Raw genomic sequence first — 27,171 nt, 5'->3', positions numbered from 1 at the left:
AATATTATAAATTTTTTTTTAGTAAAGCTCTAACTTATAAAGAATAGCACCCTACTCCCTATATCTCATGGATCTTCACTTCAACCAGACATCAGTGGGGAGGTTTGTCTCTGCTTCATGCCGTGTTAGCTGGGGAGTGGTGATATGTAATAATTACATGAAATCTGAAGTGTTTTCTTCCAACACACTCCTTTTTTTTGACTATTTAGAATTACTGAAACAAAGGTTGACGTCTCCTTGGATATTAATTTATTTAGATGCGCCTATGCCCGAGAAGGGGGATTCTGAGATTTTCCTGCCTTATCCTTATAAACCTTAATTCAGGTACTTCCAGAAGACAGTAAGTGTTTCTTTATTCCAATTTCTATAGGGGAATAACGTTCATTAGACATGAAGAGGAGGCTGAACACTTCCTAATCTCAGGTAATGCAAACCGTTCCTGAAGGGGCAGCACAAAATTGTGATACAAAGCTGCCTAAGGCTGAGGAGCCCATGAAGGACTGTGGTTTGCCTTGTTGCCAAGAGGTTGCATTGAGAGGAGAAAAGAGACAATGAGACATCCACCTGGTGAGAGCTGCCACTTCTGAGAGCAGCTACCACTGACGAGAGTTTCTGCCACAGCAGGCTTCAGGGTACAGTCTCCACCATAATCCAACTTTACGTCCTGACCATCATCACTGATGGAAGGAGACTCAGTGAGAATACCTGATAATACCCCGGTTAGAAATGTTTACAGGTGGTACGATGAACCCTGAAACTCTTTGTGGAGCTCAATTTAGATTCCGAACTAGGAAGCATTCTCTCTATGTCAATCAAATTGGCCTTGTGGTAAATGAGGAAAGAAGGTTGACATTTAACAGAGACGTAAACAAAAGGCAGAGATTGTGACGTGCGTGAGTACTTGCTGTGTGGTTGAGATGGGTTTGCATCCACACTCCGCTACAGTTGTCACCTGACATGGCCCTGGTGGTGGTTGTCTGAGTTCCCTTGTCACTTAAAAAAATCATAGAGTGGGACAGAAATGGCTCAGTGGGATAAATTAATACATGTAGTATAACCTACACATTGAAGGTACTGAAAATATAAACCGTGTTGTGTTCTTTCTTATCTTGACCCCAAGTGAAGTGAAAAGTGACGAAAGTCCACAGGGTTCCACCAGCTGAGTTCTTCAGTTACAGCCTGCCTCTATATTCCAACAGAAGCACCCTAGGAGATGCAGCTTCGGAAAACTGATAAAGAGCTAGAGGTCAGCGTGTACCTGCAAGAGCCAGCACATTATCACAGGAAGATGGACCTGCAACTAATCTCAGCAATTTCCTAAGTTTTAGAGACCAACATTCTCATTTCATAGTTCCCCATGATGACTCTTGAACATGCTATCATAACAGTGTCATAGGGGAATTGCAGTTACAAAAGATTTTGTTTCTGGAAAAGGTTTTCAGTATAAGTTCCCTTCACTCTATGCGTAGAAGCATTGGGCCAAATTTCTTCTAACAATCTTACTATTAGACTAATTCCTCTTGCCTTAGCTCTATGTGTCATAGCAACATGTTTTGGGGTATCAATTTGCAATTCAAAATCTGAACCTTCTTGATTTGATGTGCCAGATGGCTGAGAAGAAAATGGACTGTAAGTGATGCTGTGGCCTTATGAGGTCTGCTTCCTTCCGAAGGCTGTACAGTGCCAAGCGGCTCCTAGATTCCATTTCTTGTGTTTTTCTGATATTAAGTACACAGCATGTCATGGTTGCAAGTGGCCCATCCTCGTACCCATCCCATGATCAGTTAAGACAGGGCTCAAAGCTGACAGGCACTTCTGTGACTGACAGTGCAGAAGTGTCCGAGGTCATACTGCCCTTTCCCACTTAACTCGATTATCAAGGAAACTTAAAATTTTTGGTTGATAGAAAAGGGAAAGGTTATTTTTCACTTTATATATAATTGTTTATATATTGAGAGTTCTCAAATTGTGCTATTTTTTTCACAATTCAAATTATACCCACAATTCATTTACTTAAGCTAATATATCTGACATAATTGAGAAAATATGCAATAATTATAAGCATAAACATTTGAAGCATTAGTATATATTAAAATCCATGCAATTCATAGAAAGAATAATATTTTGGTTTAGTATCAAGTGACTGACCAAAAGAACACTTTTAAAATTGTGAACTATTTGTGTCTGGGCTATAGTACAAACAACAATATAATTTAATTGTTTTCCACATATTCTACATGAACACAGTCAAGCTCAATGAAGTAAACTGAGACCTTTGCTTAACTAATAACATTTATTAAGATTCTATTTTATGCCAAGCTCTGCATCTACATTGCCTTTTTAAAGGTCTAGCCCTAGCTGGATACACAAACACAATGTTTTATATTCACATATAAAATAATCTCAGTGTGTTATGTATATCTTGAAGAATATTGTGTTTGGGGTCATTGAAGTTCATAAGATAAGTTACTTTAGCTAGGATACAAAAGAACTTCTCAGATTTAAGGAAAGTTCCAGCTGAGCTGAGAACTGAGGCATGGGAAGCCAGCCACTAGAAGAGTGGTAGGATGAGTCTTTCTGGCAGTAAGAAAAAGCCACAAAGAATCATGGCAAGGAAGAGATGTGGGCATGCGTGGTAGAAGGCACATGAACAGGGTGTGTTAGGATGCTATCAAGTATACATTTTTCTTACCTGTATTTGAGATGTTAGGAAAAGAAGGTTCAGAGAGTAATTACCAAAGTATGCAGAAACAATAAGTAACAATGTGGGTTTGGAATTCTGATCTCCTAATTTGAATATCAAGCCAATTCTGGTATTTTGAGGACAGAGAGATTAAAAAAAAAGAAGTGGTCAAATGATACAAAAATTATTTTTGGTAGAGCCTTGACATATGTACTAATAGGCTCATTTACCCAAAAGAGTATTGGCAAAGAAAGTTGAAGTATAGTAAAAAGGGAAAAAAAGCCCTACTAAAATAGAGATGACCATTCTTTTTAATGAGTCATTATAAGGAAGGCAATGCAGAATGTAAACTGGGTATGGTGGTGTGTGACTATAATCTTAGCAAGTGGAAGTCAAGGCAAAAAGATCCCAACTTTGTTACCAGACTGAGTTACAAAGGGAATTCCAAGCAAGTTTGAACTACATAGTGAGAGCTGTGTGTGAAGAGGGGTGGAAAGGAGAGAAGGGGGAGGAGGAGGAAGAAGGAGGAAGAGGAAGAAGGGAGAAGAAATGGAAGCGAGAATGAGGAGGAAGAATAGGAGGAGAAGGAAAAGAAAGAAGAGAAAAAACATTTTGATAAAAGCATTGGTTTAAGAGCTTCAACTATATTGCTGCATGCCAGAAGCCATTGAGAATTTATTTATTGAATGTATCATTCTGCCCATAAACAAGAATATATATATATATATATACACATACATACATACATACATACATACATACATATGTCTGTATGTACATATACTTGAGTATCCCCTGGTATTTTATCTTGACTTTGAAGTAAAAATTACTTTTTACCATAAAATATAGCCAATGCTTCTAGAATTGGGTGTTGAACCTCCTAGAGTGACACTACACTATAGGAGGAATATGGGTTACTGGTGTGTTCAGACACACTGCAACATCTCTGATTACTAAGAAACTCACCAGTGACTAAGAAGGAAAAGATACAAGCATTCAAAAATTCATCAAAACTTGAAAGATGGGATACAAATGATAATAACCAGGGCTGGGAAGTTATAGGCCTAAGCAAACGTTAATCCAGAGCACCAAGAGCCTCTTTGAGGGCACTCAGAGGGGCCTTTGCTACAGTAAGCAGAAGGCAGATTTGCCTGAAAATCAGATGCAGGATCTGATCATGAGAGTTGAATTGAAAAGAAGGCTTAAATTGGGGCTGTGGAGATGGCTTGGAGCTTAAGAACACTTGTAGTTCTTGCAAAGGAACAGGTGTGAATGATATGAATTGATATAGTGCCCCACAACAATCTATAACTCTGGTTACAGGGGATATTATGCCCTCTCTGACCTCTATGGGCACTGGGTATAAATGTGGTCCACATTCATACATGCAGGCAAAATGGACACAGAATATAAAATAAATAAATATAAAAAAATTAAAGAAAGCTTTACTTGGATGCTCCACGAAACCTCATATAATTTTCTTTTTCCTTTTTGTGTATGTGTGTGTGTGTGTGTGTGTGTGTGTGTGTGTGTGTGTGTGTGTGTAATCATGTTACTAGTCACTCTTTCATCTTATTCTTGTGGCAGGGTCTCTCAACCAAACCCAAAACTCATTGATATGGCTAGTCTTGCTAGCCAGCTTGCTCCAGCTATCCTGTGTCTGCCCTCTGAAGCTGGAATTATAGGTAGGATACCACACACACGTGACATGTGTGAGTTCAGGTGAGTTCCGGGGATTTGAACTCATTTCCTCTTACATAACTGATGAATATTCTATCTGCTAAGCCCATTCTTTTCTCTTCTTTCCTTTTTTTTTTGTTTGTTTGTTTGTGTTGGTTTTCTCTTTTTTAAGACAGGGTTTCTCTGTGTAATAGCCTTGGCTGTCCTGGAAGTCACTTTGTAGACCAGGCTAGCCTCAAACTCACAGAGATCCACTTGTCTCTGCCCCGAGTGCTGGGATTAAAGGCGTGTGCCACTACCATGCCTGACTAAGTCTCATGTTCTAAAGCCAGGGATGTGACAGAGAAAGGATGCACCCTGGGACATGGGATGAAGCCATCTAAGGTGGCAGTTTAAGAACCCCAACTCCTCAGAATCTAAGGACTTTCTAGTACTATAGAATAGTCTGTTGTCCTTTACCTAAAACTGTTATAAATGCATCCCTTGAGATCAATGTTATAAAATGATGCCAGTTCTCATCAAGATTAGTATCTGCTTCCAGTAAAGGCATTGGTGCTGTTGGGCTGGTTAATGTATAGTCAGCAACTGGATAGAAAGAAGCTTTCAAATACCATTTCTGCTCTTTAGATCCAAAATGTTTCTTCTATTCCCCTAAGCATTTTCAAAACTCTGTCTATGGCAATATTGTCATACTTTTGCAGTCATGTGGCTCAGGCTATTCACACTGTTGTGATGGATAAAAAAGTCTGTCAGTCCCCAAACAAGATCAGATTTGCTCAATTTTACAGCTACTTCCATCCACATAGATCTTTCTATGACAATGGAATTTAATTAATGGTTCTTTTTCTTAAGTCCAACTTCTATTTGGCCATTCAGAGAAGTAGCTGGCATTTCTCCCTGCCTTCGACTGTCCTTTTACCTCTACTGTAACACTGTCAAAGCCCCTGGCCTGATTGTTCTGGTTACATCAAGGACTAAAACCTTCTGTTGGTGGAAGAAGGAAGCCCCTACATGCCAGATGCTTTCACAAAGTTCTTTGGCATGATAAATATTACACAGATAAGAGAACACATCTGGAAGAAGTGGTAGCCTCTATGTACAGGGTCCTTTTGAGCGTTGCAAATCTGAGAAATGCTGCAGTAGAAAAAAAGAAAGGAGTTCCCAGTGATGTGTTTGTGATGCAGCTCATTTGCTAGCCCCGCTCTACCCTGAGCTGCATCGAGAGACCCACGCAGCACCCGCAGCACCAGGTGGGTCCAGAGGTCAGTGCAAGCAAACTTAGGTCCCTGTGGAGTAGCTCATGTTTTGTCTTGGTTTTTGTTTCTACTTAGAATCCCAAAGTGGGAATTGTTCTTACTTGATTTTTCAGTGCAGGAAACACTCCATTAAAAAAAAAGTTGGTGAAATAGATGCAGATCAGAGTGTGTTCTCAAAACTGGAATACAGAGACAACATTTACTTAAGACACACCCCACCCTGGAGGAGCACACAGTTTGGCAGAGAAATCAGAGAAGCTAAAAAAACAAAAAAAGTAAACTAGACTAATAAAACATATTATAATCAAGGTATCCCTCGGACTCTAGTAATGAAAAGATTAATTGTTACATGGAATTGGATGGGAATCACAAGAAAGAAGACATCCTTCAAGACCTTCTATGCAGAGGATTCCAGAGGTGATGGGGGAGAGAAGATGGAAATGTCGGAAACATCCATGGCAGCTCAGGGAGTGGAAGCCCTGAGCATCACCACAGAACCCTGTCTAGTCTGGTTTGAATGAAGTCTGAAGACGCTGAAAAGAAAGGTGATAAATTAGGTCTGGAAAAGCAAGTTGAGTCTGGGTTGTAAAAAGCATCATAAATCATGGAAAGGAGTTTGGATCTCATTTTCTCTACTGGAAATTCAATTTACAAAGAACCAGATCTTCTATAGTACTGGGTGTCCCAAAGGTTATTATTATTCCTGGGCGCTCTGGTTCTACAGCCTGTTTGTAGGCACTATTCTGCAACACGGATATGGCATGTAGTTGAAGGGAGAAGAATTCCAGAATGCCATAGGTGATATTCTGCAACACCTATCTAGCATGTAGTTGAAGGGAGAAGGATAACTCACCTGAGTAGAAAGCACGGAACCATGACTATGGGAAAGAGAATTCATAGATTTTTCTGGAATTTGCAGTGGACACATCTGAATAGGTCAAAACCACCTCACCTGCACACTGCCCTCAACAGTTTGCTGCTTCCTGAAAAGGAACCTGCTCTTCTCCTCCTCAGCCTATGAGATTGGCGAGGCAAAGAAGTAGAACAAGCAACTGTTTGCTGATGGGGATGGGGACATGGCTCAGCCATTAACGTGCCCATGGTACAAGCGTGAGGACCTGAATTTGGACCCCCGGTATCTGCATAAAAAGTTGAGGGCACTGGCCTATGCCTGCTCACCACAGCACTGTGGGGCTGGAGGCAGGTGGATTAACCCTAATGCTACCCCTGCAGCTTATGGCCTGTCAGCCTAGCCGAATCAGCGAGCTCTAGGTTCATTGAGACAGTATGTCTTAAAAAGTAAGGCGAGGAGACAAAGAAGACAGCCTGTGGTGAACTCTGACCTCCACATGCAGTAGCACTCCCCCGCCTGCCCCGCGCGTGTGCACACATGTGCACACATAAGCAAACGATTATGTAAGAGTTTGATACAATATTTATCAATATTTATGGTTGCTTCATCTGGATGGCCTGTTGTCCTCATCTGATAGGATATGGGTGCCATAATTGAGTGTGTGTCCATTTTCACTGTAAACATTTGGAACTCGCTCCCAAAGAAGGATTTATAAGGCATACAGTTTTTTGGTAATGATGAATCCAAGATTTTGTTTGCCTTCGTAAAATTATGATCCTTTCACAGGGAAAAATAGCTGAGATCAAGAGAGCATATGAATGTCCATTACTTCCCAAAAGGCCTGGGATACACTACATAGCAACTAGGGCTTCATTGCTGTTATTCTGGATTTTATCTACCCCACCCACTCCACTGTAGTCCTTATGTTGACAAAAGTGGAAAGGTAGCATATCTGAGAGTCAGAAATATTTCTTAAATCCTCTTCTCACAGTCTTACGTTCCATTAAGCACACAGATGCTTAATTGAACAAGTATTGGTTGAGTAATTTCCAACCACCAAGGCCTTGTAACCTGTGCTGTGAAAAATGTAAATCAGTAAACCAAGGGGGTGGTAAATGGAGCTTCTAATCTGGTTAAGGAGATGTGAGATCTCTGTGGGCCTTGAGCCTTATCTGCAAAATGGGGAAACTGATACAACCTACCTCATGGTCTCATTGGACAGAGCCTGACTATATACATCTGTAGAGACTAGCACCTAACACATAATTACCAGGTATTCAGTTACTCTGTTGTTTCATTGCATAGCACTGCTGTAAATTATCTGACGTGTGGGGAGCATCAGAGAGTCCAGCAATCAGGGGCTCTGGTTGTTTAGACAATGGGAAAAACACTTCTAGGTCAAGCCACCTGGGGAAGTCTTCCCAGATGATGTGAAATGTGAGTTAGACCTTGAAGGATGGATAAAATTCAGTGTGGCAGAGAAGGACATGTGAAATGGTCTTGGTGGAAGCCTAATAAGAATTTTCAGAGAAAAGGGGGATGTTTCCTCAGGAGGAGAATTCACAAGAACAGAGGATTCATGAAGGAGACTGGAAGTATCAGTCCAGGCAAAGGCTCATGTCCTCCCCTTCCTTGTCAACCCCAACACGGTCAACATCCATTTCCTGATTCAGGATGGGCCTTCCAACCATCCCTTGAAACCATCCAGTGATGGGTTTTGAGAGATTGCCAAGTATTCTTAAGTACCACTGATCTACCTTCTAACCCATGGGGGAAATTACTTGGGGTGTGGCAATTTAAGGGAAGCTAAATACACCCTGTTTACTCTACCATTAAATTTCAAATTACACACGGTGACTTCCAAATTAAAGAAAAGAAAGAAAGAAAGAAAGAAAATCTGATTCTATTTTGGGCAGTGAGGGCCTTAGTAAAGAAAATGCAGGCAAAACGAACTGAGAAGGTGGATCAGAATTCCCATCTGTGCTGGTACTGAACAGCCTTTATTAGGAAGGTGAAGGAGAAACCCTGCAGCAAGGGTTGGACCGGGTCCAGGGTGTGGGCTGCAGAAAAGCCACAACCACAACGGCTGACACCGATGCCAAGACGAGGATTTCCAGGCGCTCTCTCTCTCTCTCTCTCTCTCTCTCTCTCTCTCTCTCTCTCTCTCTCTCTCTCTCTCTCATTTAAGAGAAGAAAAAATGTCCTGGAGTCTTTTACTTCCAGACTTCAAAAAATTTGGAGGAAAAACAACTTACCAGCTCAAAGACGTCACTTGGGTAACAAATCACAACCTTACTCATTTTCAACCACAGGGGTAGAGTGTGAACCAACCAGGTCTGCAGGAGATGTGACTGATGTGTGCGGGCCCACAAACTCGTGCTATTGTTGACGGACACTTCAAAGCTGGAGGATGACAATAACAGAGTGAAATTCCAGATCTCCTTTGAACTTGCTGAAATTCAAGATGTGATATCAAACCATGCACAGAATACCTGCTGCCATAATTGAACATCATATTTTTTTTAAACAAATGCTACATTCTGTCCAAAAAGAGCACTTTGTTTTGTTTTGTTTTTAATTTTCCTTTCTGCCACATGTTGGCATTTTGAGTGGGACAAGCACATCACTCACACTGGTGATTCCCTGGAGTCTAGATCACGCTCTTCATTGCTGACTCAGACGTGAACCCCAAAGAGAAATGTGCTTCTCACAAAGGATATTTCCAAATCAAAGTGTTTATTGAAGTAGAAGATCCCGATATGTGCACCAACACAATTATACAAATATTTAGCATTTTGACAGCATGAAAATGCCCATGTATCCTGCATCTAGATCAAGAAAGAGAACATTATTGGAGTCACAGTTGCCCCCTTATCATGTAACCACTGTCATGATTTCTAACATTATAGGCGATGACTTCTGCATGCCTTACATGAGCTGATTAAATGCTGATGACTCTTTTATGTCTGGTTTATTTCACTTAGCATCATGTAGTTGTAAACCACTCATTGTCATGGAAGTTTTACTTATTTCAAAGGTTATGACTTTCTATCTATTCCACTATACATAACCTCTAGTTTGGAACTAATTCAAATGAAGTTGAACATTTTAAAAGATTTTTAAAATTATTTTTATTTGTGTGTGCATGTGTGTGGAGGGGGCTGCCACTTGTGTGTGGGTGCCTGTGGAGGTCAGAAGAGGGTGTTGGATCCTATGGAGTTGGAGCTAGAGACAGTTGTGAGCAGCCTGATGTGGGTGCTGGGAATTGAACTTGGGTCCTCTAGAAGAGCACCTGGTGCTCTTAACTGCTGAGCCATCCCTCCATCTCTAATTATTAACATTCTTGTACATGTTTCACAAATGTTTGTATTATACCCACAAATAGAATTGTAATATAAAGTTTTGATATTATATGCTGGAAATTATGAAACTGGGCACTGTGGAAAGACCCAGAATCTAACTGCAAATGCATTAAATAGCTACAGTGAAGGGCAGATACTCTTCAGTGTGTTGAAAGGTTGTATGCAAGAACTCTTGGGGCTATGTAGAAGAATAGGAAAGGGAATAGAATCATGGTAAAGCTTCCCAGTGGGGCTGACACTCAAATTACTTGTTGACAGTAGAGAAGGGACAGGGAATAGCATCTTGAAAGGCAAAGATGAAGGAGAAAGCAAGTGGGACCCAGAGCCCTGTGTTAGAATGATAGAGGAAGGGGGACGTGTGTGGAGAAGGACTGGGTAGGCAAGCTGGTGTCCTATCTTGAAGGAATTTACTAGCCACCTATGGAATGCATTCATTATTCTGAATAGGAGAAGAGCTGTAAAAGACTCTAGGGTAATGAGATGCTATGAGGAGCTCATTCAGGGGCTAGATAGAGTCAAGGATGGAGGTCCATGAAGCTGGTAAGTGACTATATATAAGATGCTTTATTTGGATAAGCAGATGAGGCATTCCATCTTATAGCTGAGTCTTTGAGGAAAGCCTGGCTTTGGTCCAATATCCTCAACAAGAATCTGGAAGACTTCTGCGGGAACATGGAATACGTAAGAGAGAGCGGGGTAGAGGAAGTGTGTGTGGCGGGGAGCATGCCAAGTTTCAGTGTGCAGAAAATGCACACAGTAAATCATGCAGAAAGCTTTTGGGACCAGCAGGCCACCTGCTGACAGCAGACTGGTGCAGCCAAGGAGCCTCTGCCTGAGAGCGGAAAGGTGAAGTGTGTGTAATGGGGAGCGTAGGCCAGAAAGCGAGCCCACTACCGCCTGGAGCTGAGAGCAGTGCCAAGCTCTGAGAGCAGCTGCCTGTCCACTTGGGGACCAAGGGAGGAGGCTGGGTGGAGACGAGCCAGCTCACATCCCTCCCAGTCCCATGATGGACTCCACAGAGGCGTCTAGAAAAAGTCCTTATTCAAATGTGTGTGTGTGTGTGTGTGTGTGTGTGTGTGTGTGTGTGTGTGTGTATTATTTGTATATGTATATGCAGAATAGTTTTGCTCCATGATATATGTGTGTATGTATGTATGTGTGTATGTATATATTATTTGTATATGCAGAATAGTTTTGCTCCATTTCACTCAGTATTTCCATGTGTCCATAGTATACAGCAGAGGTCAACGTATAATGTAAAAGGTCCTGGGAACCCACAATAGTTAAGCCATTAGGCCTGCAGAACACACACTGGTACAGGGGAGGACACTGGAGTTTTGTAAGCAGAAGTTTGAGGTATGACTTCCTCTCTGGTGACTGAGTAAACACTGGCAAGTCACTTCATTTGCTTAATATTTAGTGTTCTCATCAATAAAGAAAGGGTAACATTCCTTCTGAAAGTCCCTTTACATGTTTCCTTACTGCTCTAAATCCACACCTACGCAAGTGGAACCCATTTTCTCCACCCTCCATTCCTAGGAAAGCTGGCAAAGATGGCAAGTTTTTCAGATGCAGGTATCATACACTTGGTGGCTAGTGTTGATCATCAACTTGACAGGATCTAGAACCTTGGGAGGCAGGCCTCTAAACATGCCTAGGGGAGATTCTCTTGATTACATTAATTAAGGTAGGAAGGCCCACCCACTACGGGAGGTGCCATTCCCACTGGGACCCTGACCTGTATACGTGGAGAAAGGAAACCGAGTAGCACGCATTCAACACCTTGCTCGTGGTTTCTGACTTTGGATGAGGTATGACTGCCTGCTTCAAGCTCCCGCTGTCACGACTTCCCTGCCAGGATGGACTTCACCTAGAACTGTGAACTCAAATAAACATTTCCTTCCTCAAGCTGCTTTTTGTCAGAGCATTTTATCCCAGCAGCTGGAAAAGAATCCAAGACACTGTCTTGCTCAATACTTTTCTTTCACAAAGCAAATAATTCATGAAAGCGTTAAATAGAGACCAATTAAATGAGCTCGGTCATTTCCCACCAGCAATGCACTTTCCACACACCAATAGCTTCAGAGAAACACTGGTGGGAAAAAGGCCCACAACTGGAAAGAAAGGATGAATTCCATTTTGTAAGAAGTCTGCAAGGAAAGGATGGGGTGGGTGGGGTCACCTCTCTGTGGAGTTTCCCTCAGCACAATTCCCATTTCTCTTCTCTCCCCAGAGTAAAAATAAATGAAACCTTGGATTGGTTTAAAAGTTCTGGCTGGATAAATGTTTGAGAGCCAATAAAGCTGTCAGCATAGATCAGGCTGAGGCCAGGTGAACCAGCCTCACTGTAGTTCTTTCATGGCCTCAGGGTGCCGGGCAGCACAAGCCAAGAGGTACCATCTGCCTGCTCATCCCCTCTGAGCGGAGTTAGACCTCGTAGAAACGTGAGCACATTTCCCCAAATGTGCTTGACGTGTGGTAAAATGCCTTGTCCAACAGCAGAGCCACGCATAAGAAAAGAGAGTGGAAGAAAACAATGGAGGCTTACCGAAGTTACAGGTTCTCTTAGAGTTTCTCGTGGCTTACAGACTTCGGGTGAAAATGGTTCTTCAGTGTGGAAGGCGGCTTGGTGGTCTTAGTAAAAAGCATGCATATCTAATAACTACGCACCTCTAGACATTTACCCGTAGACAGACTTACACAAGAACACAGAGCTGCCCAATACAGTTGAATTTTGCAGTGTTATTTTTTATCATTTATCTTTAATAATTAAAAACAAAAGGAGACAAAAAAGTCTCATTAATTGGGAACTGGTCAAGTGAGTGACATATTACCCCATGCGCTAAAATCACACAGAACTGTGTACAGCACTTGGTTGGGAAGCTACCAAGTTTCATTGTTGTGACATGAACTTGGGAGCCAAACTGCCCAAACTCAAGTGCCTGTGACACTGGAAAAATATCTCCTTTTCTCTGATCCTTGGTTTGCTCAAGTACAAAACAAGGTAAGTGGTACTATTTGAGGCATAGCCTGTGAGCTTTGACCGTAATTAATGTACAACATGTTTACAACCATATCTGATCCATAACAAAGTACTAAGTGTTAATGACTGGTAACATTAAGTTAAAACTCACCTGTATGACTTGCTTATCTGGAAGTTGAGCCTGTGGGGCTTGAAGAAAAAGATACTTTCAATTTTTAAAATATTCTTTGTATCGGTTCCACTGAACATCTTTTTATTGAAATAATGAATTAAAATTACCATTCAAAAGTATAGTGGATGACAAGACACTTGCTCTAGAAGGTTGGCATGTAACAGGGACTTTAAGGAATCAGTCATCACAGATGACTGTATATACAACTCATTTTCAGCTGACTCGTGTGAGCTGCCTTTACACTCAACCTTCTGAATTTGTCACGAATTTAAACTTAGTAAATGTGCTTCTGCAGTCATGAGCTCATCTGATCTAACTAACCATGGGCCTGTCTCACTGCTGTCAGGGTTTCTCTCCTCTGCTGGTGTGGGGTAAGTAAGAGAGAGAGAGAGAGAGAGAGAGAGAGAGAGAGAGAGAGAGAGAGAGAGAGAGAGAGAGTTCTGGGTTTTCTTCCTCCCTCCCTCCTTCCCTCCCTCCTTCCCTCTCTCCCTCTCTCCCTCCCTCCTCCCTCCCTCCCTCCTCCCTCCCTCCCTCTTTCCCTCCCTCCTCCCTCCCTCCCTCCCTCCCTCCCTCCCTCCCTCCCTCCCTCCCTCTTTCCCTCCCTCTCTCCCTCCCTTCCTCCTTTCTTTCCTTCTTCCCTTCCTTTCCCTTTTGTTGTTACATTATCTTTAACTTTTTAATTTTCCATTGGTTAATTTTACTATTTGACAATTCCATATCTGTATAAGATATTTTGATCATTTTGTCTCCCACACATCCTCTCTTATCTCCCTCTTTTTTCCCCGATTTTTAATTTATTTGAGATCACCTCCTTACAATTTCCAAAGAGAAAATACAAAAGAAACAGACTTGGTTTCAAACACATGAACAGTGGCTGGAGTTGGAAGCGTTGCTGATGGCACAGTCCTAGGACGTCAGCGCACTCCAGGGCACGTCAGCATTCCTGAGGAATAAGCACGGTTTCTCTTTCCTCCCACTGGGATGGTCTCAGCATAAGTCACTGCTCTTTGACATATTTTCCATGTAGAAGATACGGGGCCTGCAGGTCCTGCTGACAGTTGGAGTAGGCCATCCCCAATCCCACGCCAGAACTGAAGGCCAACGGCCACATTCTTCTTTTAAAGAAGGTGAGAGAGAAAACAACTCCTAGTCCAAAACCGGTCCCTAGCTTCACCACCGCGTCGGCCATGCACCGGCCCCACTTTCTGCCCAGGTCGGACTCCGACATGTTCCCCTCCGGTAACTCCAGTGCTCCTCACGGCCGGGCCCCGTGCTCCGACTCTCTTATCTCCCTCCCTCTTATCCCTGTAATTTTCTTTCTTCTTTTTAAATAACTAGAAAGTGGACTGTTTGACAAAGTTGAAGCTTCGAGTATCAGGGTCTTCATTAAGATAACAGAAGTGGATGGAAAGGCCGGTTTCCAAGTGAAAACTGTTTCCATCAAACCACAAATACTCTATAAACTTGTCTGCTTCAGCAACAACAAAACAGATTTCTAGCATTGCCCTCTGCCTAAGCACAATCAAATATCTGGTTTGACAGAATTGTGAGTTTCAATGGGTCAAATGGCAAAAATTTGAGTTTTCAGTGTTCATAGTTAGAGCTTCTACAACCGCCTCAGGACCCAGCTGAGCCATGATTGACAAGTGACAGCACAGACCGCGCTCTTGGCTTTGCCCACAGCAACCTAAGGTGCAGCAACGCCAGAGAGACTGAATATCAACCCTGGCTCTAAGATACAGTGAACCGATAACACTGGTAGAAACAAAGTAAAACTCTAAACAGGGCCAGTGTGACAGAGTCAAGGGCATTACAGCGATGAACACATTTACAACAGTAGGCCGATTAGCCTCGCACCTGCTTGACCTTCTGCAAGCCTTTTTTCTTTTTAGTTTCTGGCCTTGTCACTTGTAGAAATAAACTCATTGACAGACGGCTTCTCAAGTGCATTTCACCCGTCTACGCATCGTCCATTCCATGACAGGCACTGAGTGCTTTCCTAGAAGCAGACACCAATGCCAGGCTCTATGACGTAGCTGACAAGGTCGCTGCTCTTATGCAGTGGACGTTCAGAGGTGGGGCTAGACAGACAAAAAGTAAACAAGAAATGCGTCAGACAGGGATAATGATCATCTGTGGAATTACTGTAGACTGATGGGAAAGAAAATTACAAAGTAGATTATCTGTGTGGGAGTCTGGGGAAGGACACTCTGAGGAGGTGACACTTCAGATTAAATGAGAATATGACACCTAGGGAGATATGAGAGATGCTTATTCCAGCCAGAGGAAGGGCTGGTCAAAGGCCAGGGAGGGCATTGTATTATAAGGGACCAAAGTTTCAGTAGCCCAAGGGCAGAACATGGGGGTTTCTAGAAGCCATAGATGGAAAGGGGTGACAAGATGATACATGATACCATTTATGCTTTTTTGAGGGGGGTGGTTCCTATATATGAGGTTGGGAGCAAAGATATCCGATGAAGAGCTATTGTACTGGATTATAAAACCAAACGTCATTGATATCTGCGCTAAGGAAGTCATCAAGGAAATGTAAAGAACTGAACACTGGTGAGGCCTCTGTGGGAACTACAACCACGAGTATAGATGAATGTCTGTCATGTGTTATGTGAAAGGAAAGATTCCTTGCTTGAACAAGAACATTGCTGGGTGTTGGTTCCATTTTTCAAAGTGAAGTGTAAGGTATGTGAGGGTAAAAGCAGAGGGAGGCATTGGAGACGTGTGTGCAGCCACACGGTGTTGGACATCTGCTGAGCATCCATGGGATGATGTCAAATAGACAGCTGGAGTGACTAGAGGGGGAACAAACGTAAGGAAAAGTACAGATCTGAAAACCATCATTATTATTATACGGACAGGGCAGAAAAAAAGAAGCCAGGTAGACGGGAGCAGAGGCCATGAGAACACGGTCCTAAGTTGTTTTCATGTTGGAAGTCAAGGAGAGGAGCATGTGTGGTGATATGTTGTGTATCAAATGTGCTGATATATTGTGTGTCAAATAAAGCTTGCCTGAAGATCAGAGGACAGGACAAGCCACTAGATTAAATATAGAAGCCAAGCAGTGGTGGCACACACCTTTAATCCTAGCACTGGGGAGGCAGAAATCTGTCTGGATCTCTTTGAGTTCAAAGCCACCCTGGACTACATGAGATTGACTCAGTCTAGGAGAGAAACAGAGCCAGGCCATGGTGGCACACACCTTTAATCCCAGTATTTGGGAAACACACTCGCCATTAATCCCAGCACTAGGAAGAAAGTGATGTCTGGGTGGAGAAAGGAATATAAAGCACGAGGAGACAGGAACTTTTTGACTGAGGAAGCCCTTTTGGCTGGAGCTCTTTCAGTCTGAGGAGTTGGTGAGGTGATATGTGGTGGCTGTGGTTTGCTCTGTTTCTTTGATCTTTCAGCTTTCACCCAAATACCAGGCTCTGGTTTTTATTGTATGACCTTTTAAAATTGGGACACTAGTTGGACCTAGCAAAGGAGAATGGACCAGAGGAGCCAAGGTAGTTGGAGACAGAATAAGATCCAGGGAGCTGCTGGAAGCCGAAGACAATCCAGGACACCAAATGCTACTGAGGGGTTCACTAGGATAAGAACAGAGAACCAAACACTTGATTCCCGAGAAAAGAAACCATGGTCAAAGACACAGCACGTCCGGAAGCACCATGTTTCCTTAATAGTTGGAGGTTTGGGGTGGAAGTGATTAACAATAAGAATATCCAGGCAGTCTAGAGGATTGAATTGAATCAATAGACAAGACAGACTTAAAAAAAAAAAAATCGGCCAAGATATCGCTGTACAGCCTCAGCCTCCTTTGGCCTAGTCCTAACTACGCAGCTAGCTGAGCCTAACCTGGAACTCAGAATCCTCCTGCCTCAGCCTTCTATACACAACAGGGTTTTCTAGTATGACTACTTCAAGATGGAGACAATCTCAAGCCCTTGTAAAGAGAATCAAATGTGGTTTCAGGGCTCAGGAGGGCTCCATGATTAAAAGTGCTTGCTGCTCTTGTGGAGGACCTGAATTTGGTCTGAGCACCTCCATAAGGTGGCCCACAATCCCTTGTCAAATGGCTCACAACTGTATATAAATAACTCCAGCTCTAGGGAACTTGACACCTTCCTCTGGCCTCTGCAGGTGTGCACACACGTGGGTATATACACACACACACACACACACACACACACACACGCACGCACACACACACACACGCACGCACACACACACACACACATACACACACACTACACTACAAATAAAATAAATCTTAAGAAACAATGCAAATTTTGAAAGTTAGAAGCCAACCAAACTGGAAAAATTCCTGAAGGAGAAAGGGCCGTAAGAGACCTAACAGCAGAGGTACATTCCATCTGGAAAGGGGAATGCTAACTATTGAAATCAATGGCTAACTATGTTGAATTTGTCCTGAAATAATAGAATTTGGTCAACTCCGGCTATTTGTCTTTTTCAAGAATGACTAATAGTAAGGAAAGAGGCATAGAAGAGGACCATTTGCTCTTGTAGGGATTCTGATGGGCTTCATAGTGTGTGCTGCCGGGGAGGAAGCCAGAGGGAGGCGTTGCCCTCCTTCAGCCGCTCCTCAGGCCTCTAGCATGGCTCCCTTCTATCCTAAAAGGCATTTTTTTCTGTCTCTAAAAGCCACCTTCAGCCTGCTGTCTCTAGTTACTCTTCTGTTGCTGTGGTGAAGCCGCACAAACTAGGGAACCGAAGGAAGCGCTTATTCGGGTTATGGTTCCAGGGGGATAAAAGTCCATTATGGAGCCAGAGAGATGGCTTGGTGATTAAGAGCATTTGCCGCTTTCCCAAAGGATTCAGGTTTAGTTCTAGCCCCCACATCAGGCAACTTACAACCTTCTCTAACCTCAGAACCAGGAGATCTAATACCCCTGGCCTTGGTGGTCACCTGAACTCACACAAATATACCTATATGCAGATGCATATACCTACGTGTAATTAAGAATGATAAAAATAAATCTTCCTTAAATGAAAAGAATCTGTTGCAGCAGGACCTTGGGGAAGAGGCAGCAAGTATCAGGCAGGGCAGCAGCAGCAGGAAGCTGTGCCATCACGTCTTTAACCACAACATGAAGTGTAAAGAGTGAGCTGAAAGTCAGCGAGGCTACAAACCCTTAAAGCTGGCCCCCAGTGACAAACCTCCCCCACCGAGTCTCTATTACCCGCCAAAGGTTCCACAAGCTCCCCAGACAGTGCTACCACTGGGGACTAAGTGTTCACATGCCTGAGCCTATAGGCACACTCTCATTCTGAGCACCCCAGCCTTCTAGTTAGAAAGAAGGGGAAACTTTCTTTAGTTTTCCTTTTCTTTCTTTCTTTTTTTTTCTCAAAAAGCTCTGATTCATAGGATTATATTGCATTTACTTCTAAATGAAAAGAATAAATTTTGAGTTGAATTTCTGTCTTCTAAAACAGAAAATCACATTAGAAGCCCACCAGTCAAAAGCAGGTGACCTGTAAAGGAATACATATCCCTACTGTTTGGGGAAATTAAATGGATAAGAGGAGAACTGCCAAAAAATTAAAAATTAAAAAAGTTTAATGGAAGGATGAGATAAACAGTGCAGATTGTCCTTGTAAAGATAAAGCTGGAGGCTGGTTGGATTCTACCTGAGCATCACATGACATTCTAAAGACAAGTCCAGTAGTGAACACTCCATTGACTGTGAGTGTGAGATGTTAGTTCTCTTCTCCATTTGTGAGTCTTCCTCAGGGGAAGTCTCAATTCTTGGATAGACCCCATTCATGCTGAATTAATACTAACCAACATGGAGGAAGTCACATTGTGAAGCATTTTCCTGCCGGGGCACAGATGTGTTTGTATTTCAGTAAAGGTGCTATAATTTCAACAGCTGAGCCGGAGACGGCTGCTCCAGAAACCAGATGGCCTAGAGGCCCTGTGCTTTCCTGGTAACTTAGCAACGTCAGGCTGCTGCTGACATATAGCAAGGGTGCAGGTCTTTATTGCAGGTCCTTGAGACGATCGTATTTCCTATGGTGTCCAAAAGAAACAGTACCCAAGCTGAGGGATGCCTTGTTTGGGTCATAGAAACACCTCAAAAGCTATCTGAGAACAAGATCCCATCAACTGTCAGACAACACACGTTTTTACAGCATCTGCGGGAAGTAGAGGTCTCGGAAGCAGCAAAATAAGCCCAGATGAGCTTCTTTGTAATCGTCTAAAATCCAGAGTAAATGGCCATATATACTTAATTTCATAGATTTAATGTTTCCATCAATAAGCAGGACTCTGAGTTTTGGGTTTAATTCCTTCAAACATTTCTCTATAGGACCAAATTCACAATAACCTCCTGGCAGAGATACATTTCAGTTTATATTTACAATGTCCTCACCCAGCTTAGATCTATGGGAGAAAGAAGGCCAACTGAAGATGGAAATTAATGTGCTGGGTATCGTGCTAGAGCCTTTGACCACGGAATCATAGCAAGCTCTCAGGATTCTAAGCAAGGAATTATATTATGGTACCAGTTTTAAACAATAAACTAGAAAGGAGTTTACAATATGTGTAAAATACAAGATGAATGCACAACAGAGCCGATATGTTAGCATGAGATCTTCCTGAATCTTAAACTGATGCTATTTTTGATATCTTCACTTTTGCATGCATTACAACATTGTTTCCAATAGGCAAGAGGTAAGCTCATCGTAAGTGTCCATTCATGAATGGACAAAAAATGTGGAATGTATATATACATACACACACATATATATATCTATGTATATATGTTTGTGATATATATATGTATATATATATATTATACACACACATACCAGCATACTATTCAGCCTTATAAACAGAAGGAACTCCTGTTGTTTGCCATAACATGAGTGACATTATGCTGAGCCAAAGAAGCCAGGCACTGAAAAACAAATACCACATGATCTCACTTACAAGAGAAATTTTAAAAAATCAGACTCGCAAGAACAGATACTGCAATGGTGACTAACAAGGACTGGGAGTGGGAGGGACTGAAGGCATCTTGGCCAAAGGATATAAAATTTCAAACAGAAGGAGTAAGTTCAAGAGATCTATTGTCCAACACAGTGACTACTGGTAACAGCCTTCCTTCATGTATTTGCACAGGAGAGAGGAGGTTGTGTTACCACCACAATGATAAGTGTTTCGTGTAGTTAACTTGTTTGAGACATTCTACAAAGTATGTGTATTTTAGAACATTATGGTACATACAATAATGCAATATTGATTACCCAGTTAAAAGTTATATGAGCTAGAGAAACAGGAATAGAAGTCTATGTTATGTTTTTAAAAAAATCTATACCTTGCTTCTTTTGAAAAACTCTAAACCCAGACCTTCGTTTTCTTTTACACAGTACAGCAGGGATGCCACTAACATAGCAATACATCTCACTTGTGCCTGTAAGCTATACCATGGAGTCCGTAAATTCAAAGTGAGAGTAAATGCACTTATCTCTAGTCTGTCAATTAAGACCCTGCTGTAGCTCGTTTCTCTGTTTTGCCAAGTATTTTATTCATTGCTTCTTGCCCTGCCTACCTAAAATCAGCAAGCATTGTTATCCTTACTTTAGAAGCTGTGCTACCCAGGGAATAGTCTGGAGTAGAAGCTATGGATACCCAAAGCTCATGGGTGAATGCTTGGGGTCTCCTGTCTAGACTCAGTGAATAATTCAGAGGTCCAGTTGCTGGAAATCCACCGAGGATTCTGGCAGAGTCGCTTGCTTTTGAGCTGGGGCTTCCAAGAGATTGGCCTTCCTTGTTTTCCTCAGATCTCTCTGGATCTTAGAGGAAATCCTTAAAGAGTTTCTGTAAGGTTTGAGACCCTGCCTTCTCCCTGACTCTTCTCATGCATCTAGCCAAAAAGTATTTGTGCTCCTGTTCCATGTGTCTGTTGGCTTTCAGGTCCATTTCTGACTTTTTTTTTTCTGCTCCCAACTAAACTGATCAGTCTGTCCAGACAGCTCCTGTCAGGCAGTGGCTTCTATGGCGTGCTTCTTTCCTCTGGCCCTGGGAGAAGGCAGGTAGCATCTTCCAGACGTTCCTCTTCCCTGGTCACCTCATTGCTTCTTGTTTGGCTTCTCAGATTTTCCAACACCCCTTTAACCAACTATCTGTGTTAAATTCCATCTGTTTAAAAGACCTCCAGGGTTATTTTCTTGACTGGATCCTGATGGACACAAACAGCGTTCTCAGTCACAAGCTATAGAATCTAACACTGGTATTTTACAGAAAAGAGGTTTACTAGAAAAGACACCGAAGAGATGGAAGAACCAGTCCCAGAGGCGGGAAAGGAATTGCCCTCAAAACAAATAAAGCAAAATTTTCCACGAAGCCAACATCACATCCATGAGTGCTTGCTAAGGTTTCACCACAGGTACCACTGATGTTAGGTTGCAGAAGCTGCCACTCAAATTGTCTACTACTGTCTGTCCATGAAAGCATCTCTGGGCACTGCTTCCTTTTTCTGATATAAACTTCCAATTTAGAGGCTGAGATGGTTACATCTTATTGTCCCAGTACAGATGGTGTACCAAACGTAGAAGCAAGGGATGCCAGAGAAACTGTTATTTTCAGTCTTATAAAGGGAGTAACATTCTCTGTACATAGAGCAGGGGAGTAGATGCTCAATGGATATTTTAGTTTGAGTGAACCTGTGACAAAGTGTCCAGTGTGGGTGGCTTGTTTGGGAGGAGGGAGACCTCCAAGAATCAGTGGCAAAGAAGTAAGATAAGAGAGACTGATGACAAATTACCAAGGAAGTTTTCATTAAGGGGGGAGGGCTTGGATACCACCAGGAAGACCCGGGAAGCCATATCTCAGAGTTGCTGTATGACTTCTCCTGGGGAGACATAAACACAATTTTGTTCATCCCAGATAGATCACGGACAACAGAACAAGGAAATTATTCCACTCAGGTGTAGGCTGGTGAACTAGTGAACTTATTGGAGTGAATTAAAGGAACATGTGTGACTCAGAAGTAGTCAGCTGCATCACTAAAACACCAACCCCATGGTGAAAATTCAAGCAAGCCGTATCCCTGGGGCCTCCTGAGCAACTTGCGGCTGATGGGAGAGTCTCCTTCCTAAGAAAGATCACGGCTTTAATGACGTGGAGAGTGATCTTGTGAATCTTGTCACTATCTGAGATTCCTAAGTTGCATTGGCTTCTTGTTTGTTTGTTTGTTTGTTTGTTTGTTGTTTTGAGACAGGATTTCTCCGTGCACCCCTGGATGTCCTGGAATTCACTCTGTAGACCAGGCTGGCCTCGAACTCAGAGATTAGCCTGCCCCTGCCTCCCGGGTGCTCGGATAAAAGGCGTGTGCCACCACTGCCAGGTCAGTTGCATTGGCTTCTTGAGCCTTTAAGTGTCGTTAGATTCTTGAGTCCTGTGAGCCTCCATCCTCTCTCTAGGAAGAAGTCTAGTTCACAATACTTTTCTCTCCCAAAACACCAGGCGTATGATGTACTAATCCATACTTGCTATGTGGCGCCGGTGACAGCAGCTGTGGATGAGGCTCAGTTCTCAGCATCTACAGCCTCCCTCTTCTGAGTGTTGAGAGGGGCTCAGCAGCCAGACAAAGCCCTCAGGCAAAGGCTATCGGTGCTGACAGTTGGAAAGTCTGGCGGGAATAAACAGAGGTCAGGACAAGAAGATACAGCCGGATGCCTACCGCATCTATGGCAGAAAAACAGGGAATAAAGGCCCACTGGCATTAGGAACTGCTGTGCACTGAGGATTCCACATTGAGAAGGAGAGAAGCAGCCCAGCTCCCTACATTGATGGTTTTGAATTTCAGACATATAAGCAAGCACCACGTGCCATTTCGTGGGACAAGAGCTGGAACAGAAGCACATGGGCTCTACAGACAGGTTTCTGGCCTTTCGGGCTCAGGAATATGGGGACCACATCTTACATGCTTTTGACCCCCATTGTCTAGGGTGGCACTTTTCAGCTCATCTTACCTGACCTACATGGGACTGTCAGACACATCCCCAGTGTGTCTCTGTCATTGTCTGCATCTTGCTGTAATCCAACAAGGAAGAGAAGGATGCAGTGTCCCAGTTTATAGGAAAGAAGGTCATGGTACTCCTTATTTCTCCTAAACTGTCTGACAACTCCTAAGTGTTGCTCATGCCTGCATTTTGATACAGCTTCTCTGAAAGTCTTTCCAGCCATGTGCTCCATCCCCAAGCCAGGGTTTTATCATTGACAATTCATTCTCGTATAGTCTCCTGAGCTCAGTCTATGAGAATAGGAACTAGCTCCTGGGTTTAATGACGCCTGCCTAGCATCCAAGCTCCTGCTGGCGTGTTTTAATGCACAAGTCTCATTGTGACAACCGTCTTTTGAGTGACTTGGATACATGAATGCCCTCAAAGATGTCTAGTGACTTGACCCATTGCAAAGCTGAAGAGATGTCACAACCAAGGCTCAGGATACCATCTGTGTGACCTCCACATCTCTCCTCCACTCTCCATCTGCGGCAACCAGAAATTCAAATTGCTTAAATGATGCTAGTCTAAGGCTAATAGTAATGGACAGAAAGTCTCTAAGAACATTTCACTGTAACCCAAATTGCTAAATGGTCATATTAATAAAAAATCCAGAGCCAGATATTGGGGTGAAGCTGAAAGATCAGAGAAACAGAACAAACCACAGCCAACCTCACCTCGCCAACTCCTCAGCCGATCCTGTTTCTGCGAATCCTCAGACTGAAAGCCTCTGAGTCCTCACCCCTGAGTGTCTCAGTTGAACTGCTGCTTAGTTCCTGTCTCCTCATGCCTTATATACCATTCTCCATCCAGCCATGTCACTTCCTGGGATTAAAGGTGTATGTGCTTTCCAAGCAAAGGCATGAGATCTCAAGTGCTGGGATTAAAGGCATGTGCCACCACTGCCTAGCTCTGGTTCCAGTGTGACCTTGAACTCATAGAGATCCAGACAATCTCTGTCTCCCGAGTAATAGGATTAAAGGTGTGTGCCACCACTGTCTGGCCTCTGTGTCTAATCTAGTGGCTGGTTCTGCCCTCTGACCCCCAGATAAGTTTATTAGGGTACACAATATATTGGGTTACATAATATATCACCATATTTCATTATCCTCCAGGTGAGGAATTACCAAAGAGAACTCCAGGCTAGAAACTGGAAAGACCAGTTTCCATATCTAAAGCTTCAGCTCAGCTGAACAAGTTTCAAAATGTCCCCTAAATTTAACATTCTAAATTTCTAGTTTTTTTTTTTTTTTATATCTCTGTGTGTGCCCTGAGAATCTAGAAGAGGGTGTTGGATCCTGAATTATGGGCAGTTGTGAACCTCCAGATGTGGGTGCTGGGAAGTGAACTCTGGTGCTCTGGAAGAACAGCAAGGGTTCTTAACTGCTGCGCAACCTCTTCAGCCTTTCCTGCTCGTAATTCCAATGTGTTAACTCTAATCTATACGCAAAAGGAAGATTGCTCCCTCCAGCACTGATAACCAATTGACCTTCTCAGCTAAGTAAAATAAACCTACAAAACTGGAGATAATGTGGTCTGTAAGTCACCTTACAGGGTTTTCACGCTCCTTTAGACGCCATAGAAAAGTCATCTCCCATCCCCAGCTGTCAGACACATACAGCCACCCTCAAGTCGAAATCGAGAGACAATGGTTTGGAAAAATTTCAAAGGAATTCTTTATGTTTTATTAACCAATGTTCCCATTTCGATTTTGCAGAGTCACTGAGAGCAATCCATCCTCCACACCCACACTTCCCACATCTTCCCAACTTGAAAATGGCCAAGAGCTGCATGGATTTAACAGCCCTTTGGTAGTAAGGGTGGGTGCCAGAAGTGCAGGTGGGGAACAGACAGAAAATCCTCACAGATTATAATGTAAACAACCTGATTTCAGAATGTTAAAGCACAACCATGAGGAAAGCCTTAGGATTACAAAAACTATGCTGATTGCAAATAGAGTCTTCAAAGAAAACTAAAATGTTCAAATGGTATTAATGCAGAGCCTATATATTTTATCTAAATGACATGTCTAGAGATAGCCAAAATGTAATGGCCATAACAAAAGGAGGCTTCACAAAGCTTCCAGTTTTGAAGACATAAATGCATTTTTAAATCTGCTAACTCCCTTAATGTACTTGGATCTAGCCAATTGAAGCGTTACTAGAAAAACTAGCGTGTGTGTTTGTGGCTTTGTGTCACATCTACTTTCTATTTTTGGTCTTTTTCTTCTGGAGGAGATGCCTGGCCCATAGCTTTCAGGTGAAGATCTGTAAGGGCAGAAAATCGGAGGACCCACCCGCTCATCAGCTCCCATCAACCCACGCGCTGATTCAGAAGCCGCGGAGTGAACCCCAGGCTGGATGTCATGTTTCCCACCACATAGCTGATTTAGAGCACACTCCTGCCACAGTGCTTGTCAAAAGGACTGAAAGGACAAACCAAAGCATAACACCCTTGTTCACAGATCAACATGGCATTAGTCACTGGGCGGTACACCAAGGGATGATGGGGAAGACATCCACAGGGAAGCCATAAAAGTCTGTATCATGTGGACTAAGGACAGAAATACGTGGCACCTGTCTCCCTGCTGCCCCTCTTATTCCCACAGTTCTAAGCAATCCCAAAGCCAGAGGGAGGCTTAGAATCCATCTTAGCACACTTTCCTCAAAAGGTCATGCCGGACGACTGCACAGAGAACCAACAGAATTCTATGCTCCCGTCAATGGAAGCCAACGTACACATGTCTCTCACATAAAGGCTACATAGGCCATACTGAACTATGGACACAGCTTTGTGACTGACTGTGCCACGCAACTTCAAGTACCTGTGCCTTGCTCTGTGCCTCAGTTTCCTCCCTGTGGAAATATCCTTTGTCTACTCTATCTGTGGAAATCGTGTTTGGAAGTGCCACGTAACAACATCCACATTGATGAGGAACAGCTCATTCCCTGCTCCTAGCTGCTCTCATTGCTGGTAGCTGTTCATTTAGTCTGTGTTTAGTGTGAGGTGCCTGAAGAATCTGGAAAAAATTCCAGCCAGATTATCATTATAATGGTCATCGTTATCATTAGACATATTTATATATAAAACATACTATAGTTGATACAAAAAACACAGAGAAATAACAATAAGAGTTCTAAATTAGATTGTCTTTCCTTGTTTGTTATCAGGCCGTGGCTTCCATGTAAGGCAAATGAATATAAAACAGTTTACTGTAAGCCTCTATCACTGTTAGCCTGTAACAAGGACGTTTAAATGTGACATCACTTCAAACTGGAAGAGCCTCGATCAAGGCAGGCTGTCGAAGCTCACAGCACACCAGATCAGTGGTCCTCAGCCCAGGCTGAGACCAGAACCATGGGGGGAACCTTTGGACATCACACACGGCTCATCTTCAAACTCGTCCTGTGAGCCAACATCTTCAGAACATGGGATCCAAGAGTTCATAATTCGTAAGACACCCCAGGCAAGCTGGCAAAGAGCCAAGTTGAGTCTCTTCAGTGATGAATTTTATAATGAAGTGTCTGTGCTGGGGTTAGTAGGAAATGACTCTTACAAGTACAAATGCACACGAAATACTTGGATTCTATCTATGCTGTCAATTTCGGAGAAGACACAGCTCAACCACTTACCCGTTTTGTTATTTCAGCAGCATGGTGACATGGGAAGAGGAATGGCTGATATTTCAAACTTAACAAATGTCTGAAATACAAAATACTGACTTCATAGTAGTTTTCAGTCTAAACAAGAAAATGTTTGGGAGAACATTTTTATTAAAATGCATAGACATACAAGTAACATTACACAGAATAAAAAGACTATATTTTTATATTTAGGAATTAAATATATATATATATATATATGCTCATATATATGTATGTGTATAAACAATTAAAAAGAAAGAGGACATGAATTTGAAATATAACAAGGGGTGTACATAGAGGGAGGAAAGGGAGGGGGAAAATGATATAATTATATTATAATCTCAAAAAGTAAAAAATAAATTAAAAATGTCAACTTAAAGGTAAGAATAAGAGGGACTTACCAGAGTATGAGGACCTGAATTCAAGTCTCCAGTACTCACAGGAAACTTTGGTATAGCCCAGAACCCCAGTCTGTGGGGGCACAGACAGGCTGA

General features: G+C 42.7%; 1 protein-coding gene across 1 annotated transcript; it reads right to left on the bottom strand.

Annotated features, from left to right (window-relative positions):
• Window positions 1-13,777: 13,777 nt before the first annotated feature.
• On the bottom strand, window positions 13,778-14,264 carry LOC131896712 (MICOS complex subunit Mic10-like). The gene has a single exon (XM_059247474.1). The coding sequence runs from the start codon at window positions 14,215-14,217 to the stop codon at window positions 13,987-13,989; it is 231 nt and encodes a 76-aa protein (XP_059103457.1). The 5' UTR covers window positions 14,218-14,264; the 3' UTR covers window positions 13,778-13,986.
• Between the last annotated feature and the right edge of the window lie 12,907 nt (window positions 14,265-27,171).

Source organism: Peromyscus eremicus, chromosome 1, assembly GCF_949786415.1.
Source record: "Peromyscus eremicus chromosome 1, PerEre_H2_v1, whole genome shotgun sequence".
In the NCBI taxonomy this organism is placed as follows: Eukaryota; Metazoa; Chordata; class Mammalia; order Rodentia; family Cricetidae; genus Peromyscus; species Peromyscus eremicus.
This window is presented reverse-complemented; position numbering and strand designations above follow the sequence as displayed.

Coding starts and splice junctions, on each gene's coding strand:
- LOC131896712 (XM_059247474.1), bottom strand. CDS start 14,217: ATGTCGGAGTCCGACCTGGGCAGAAAGTGGGGCCGGTGCATGGCCGAC.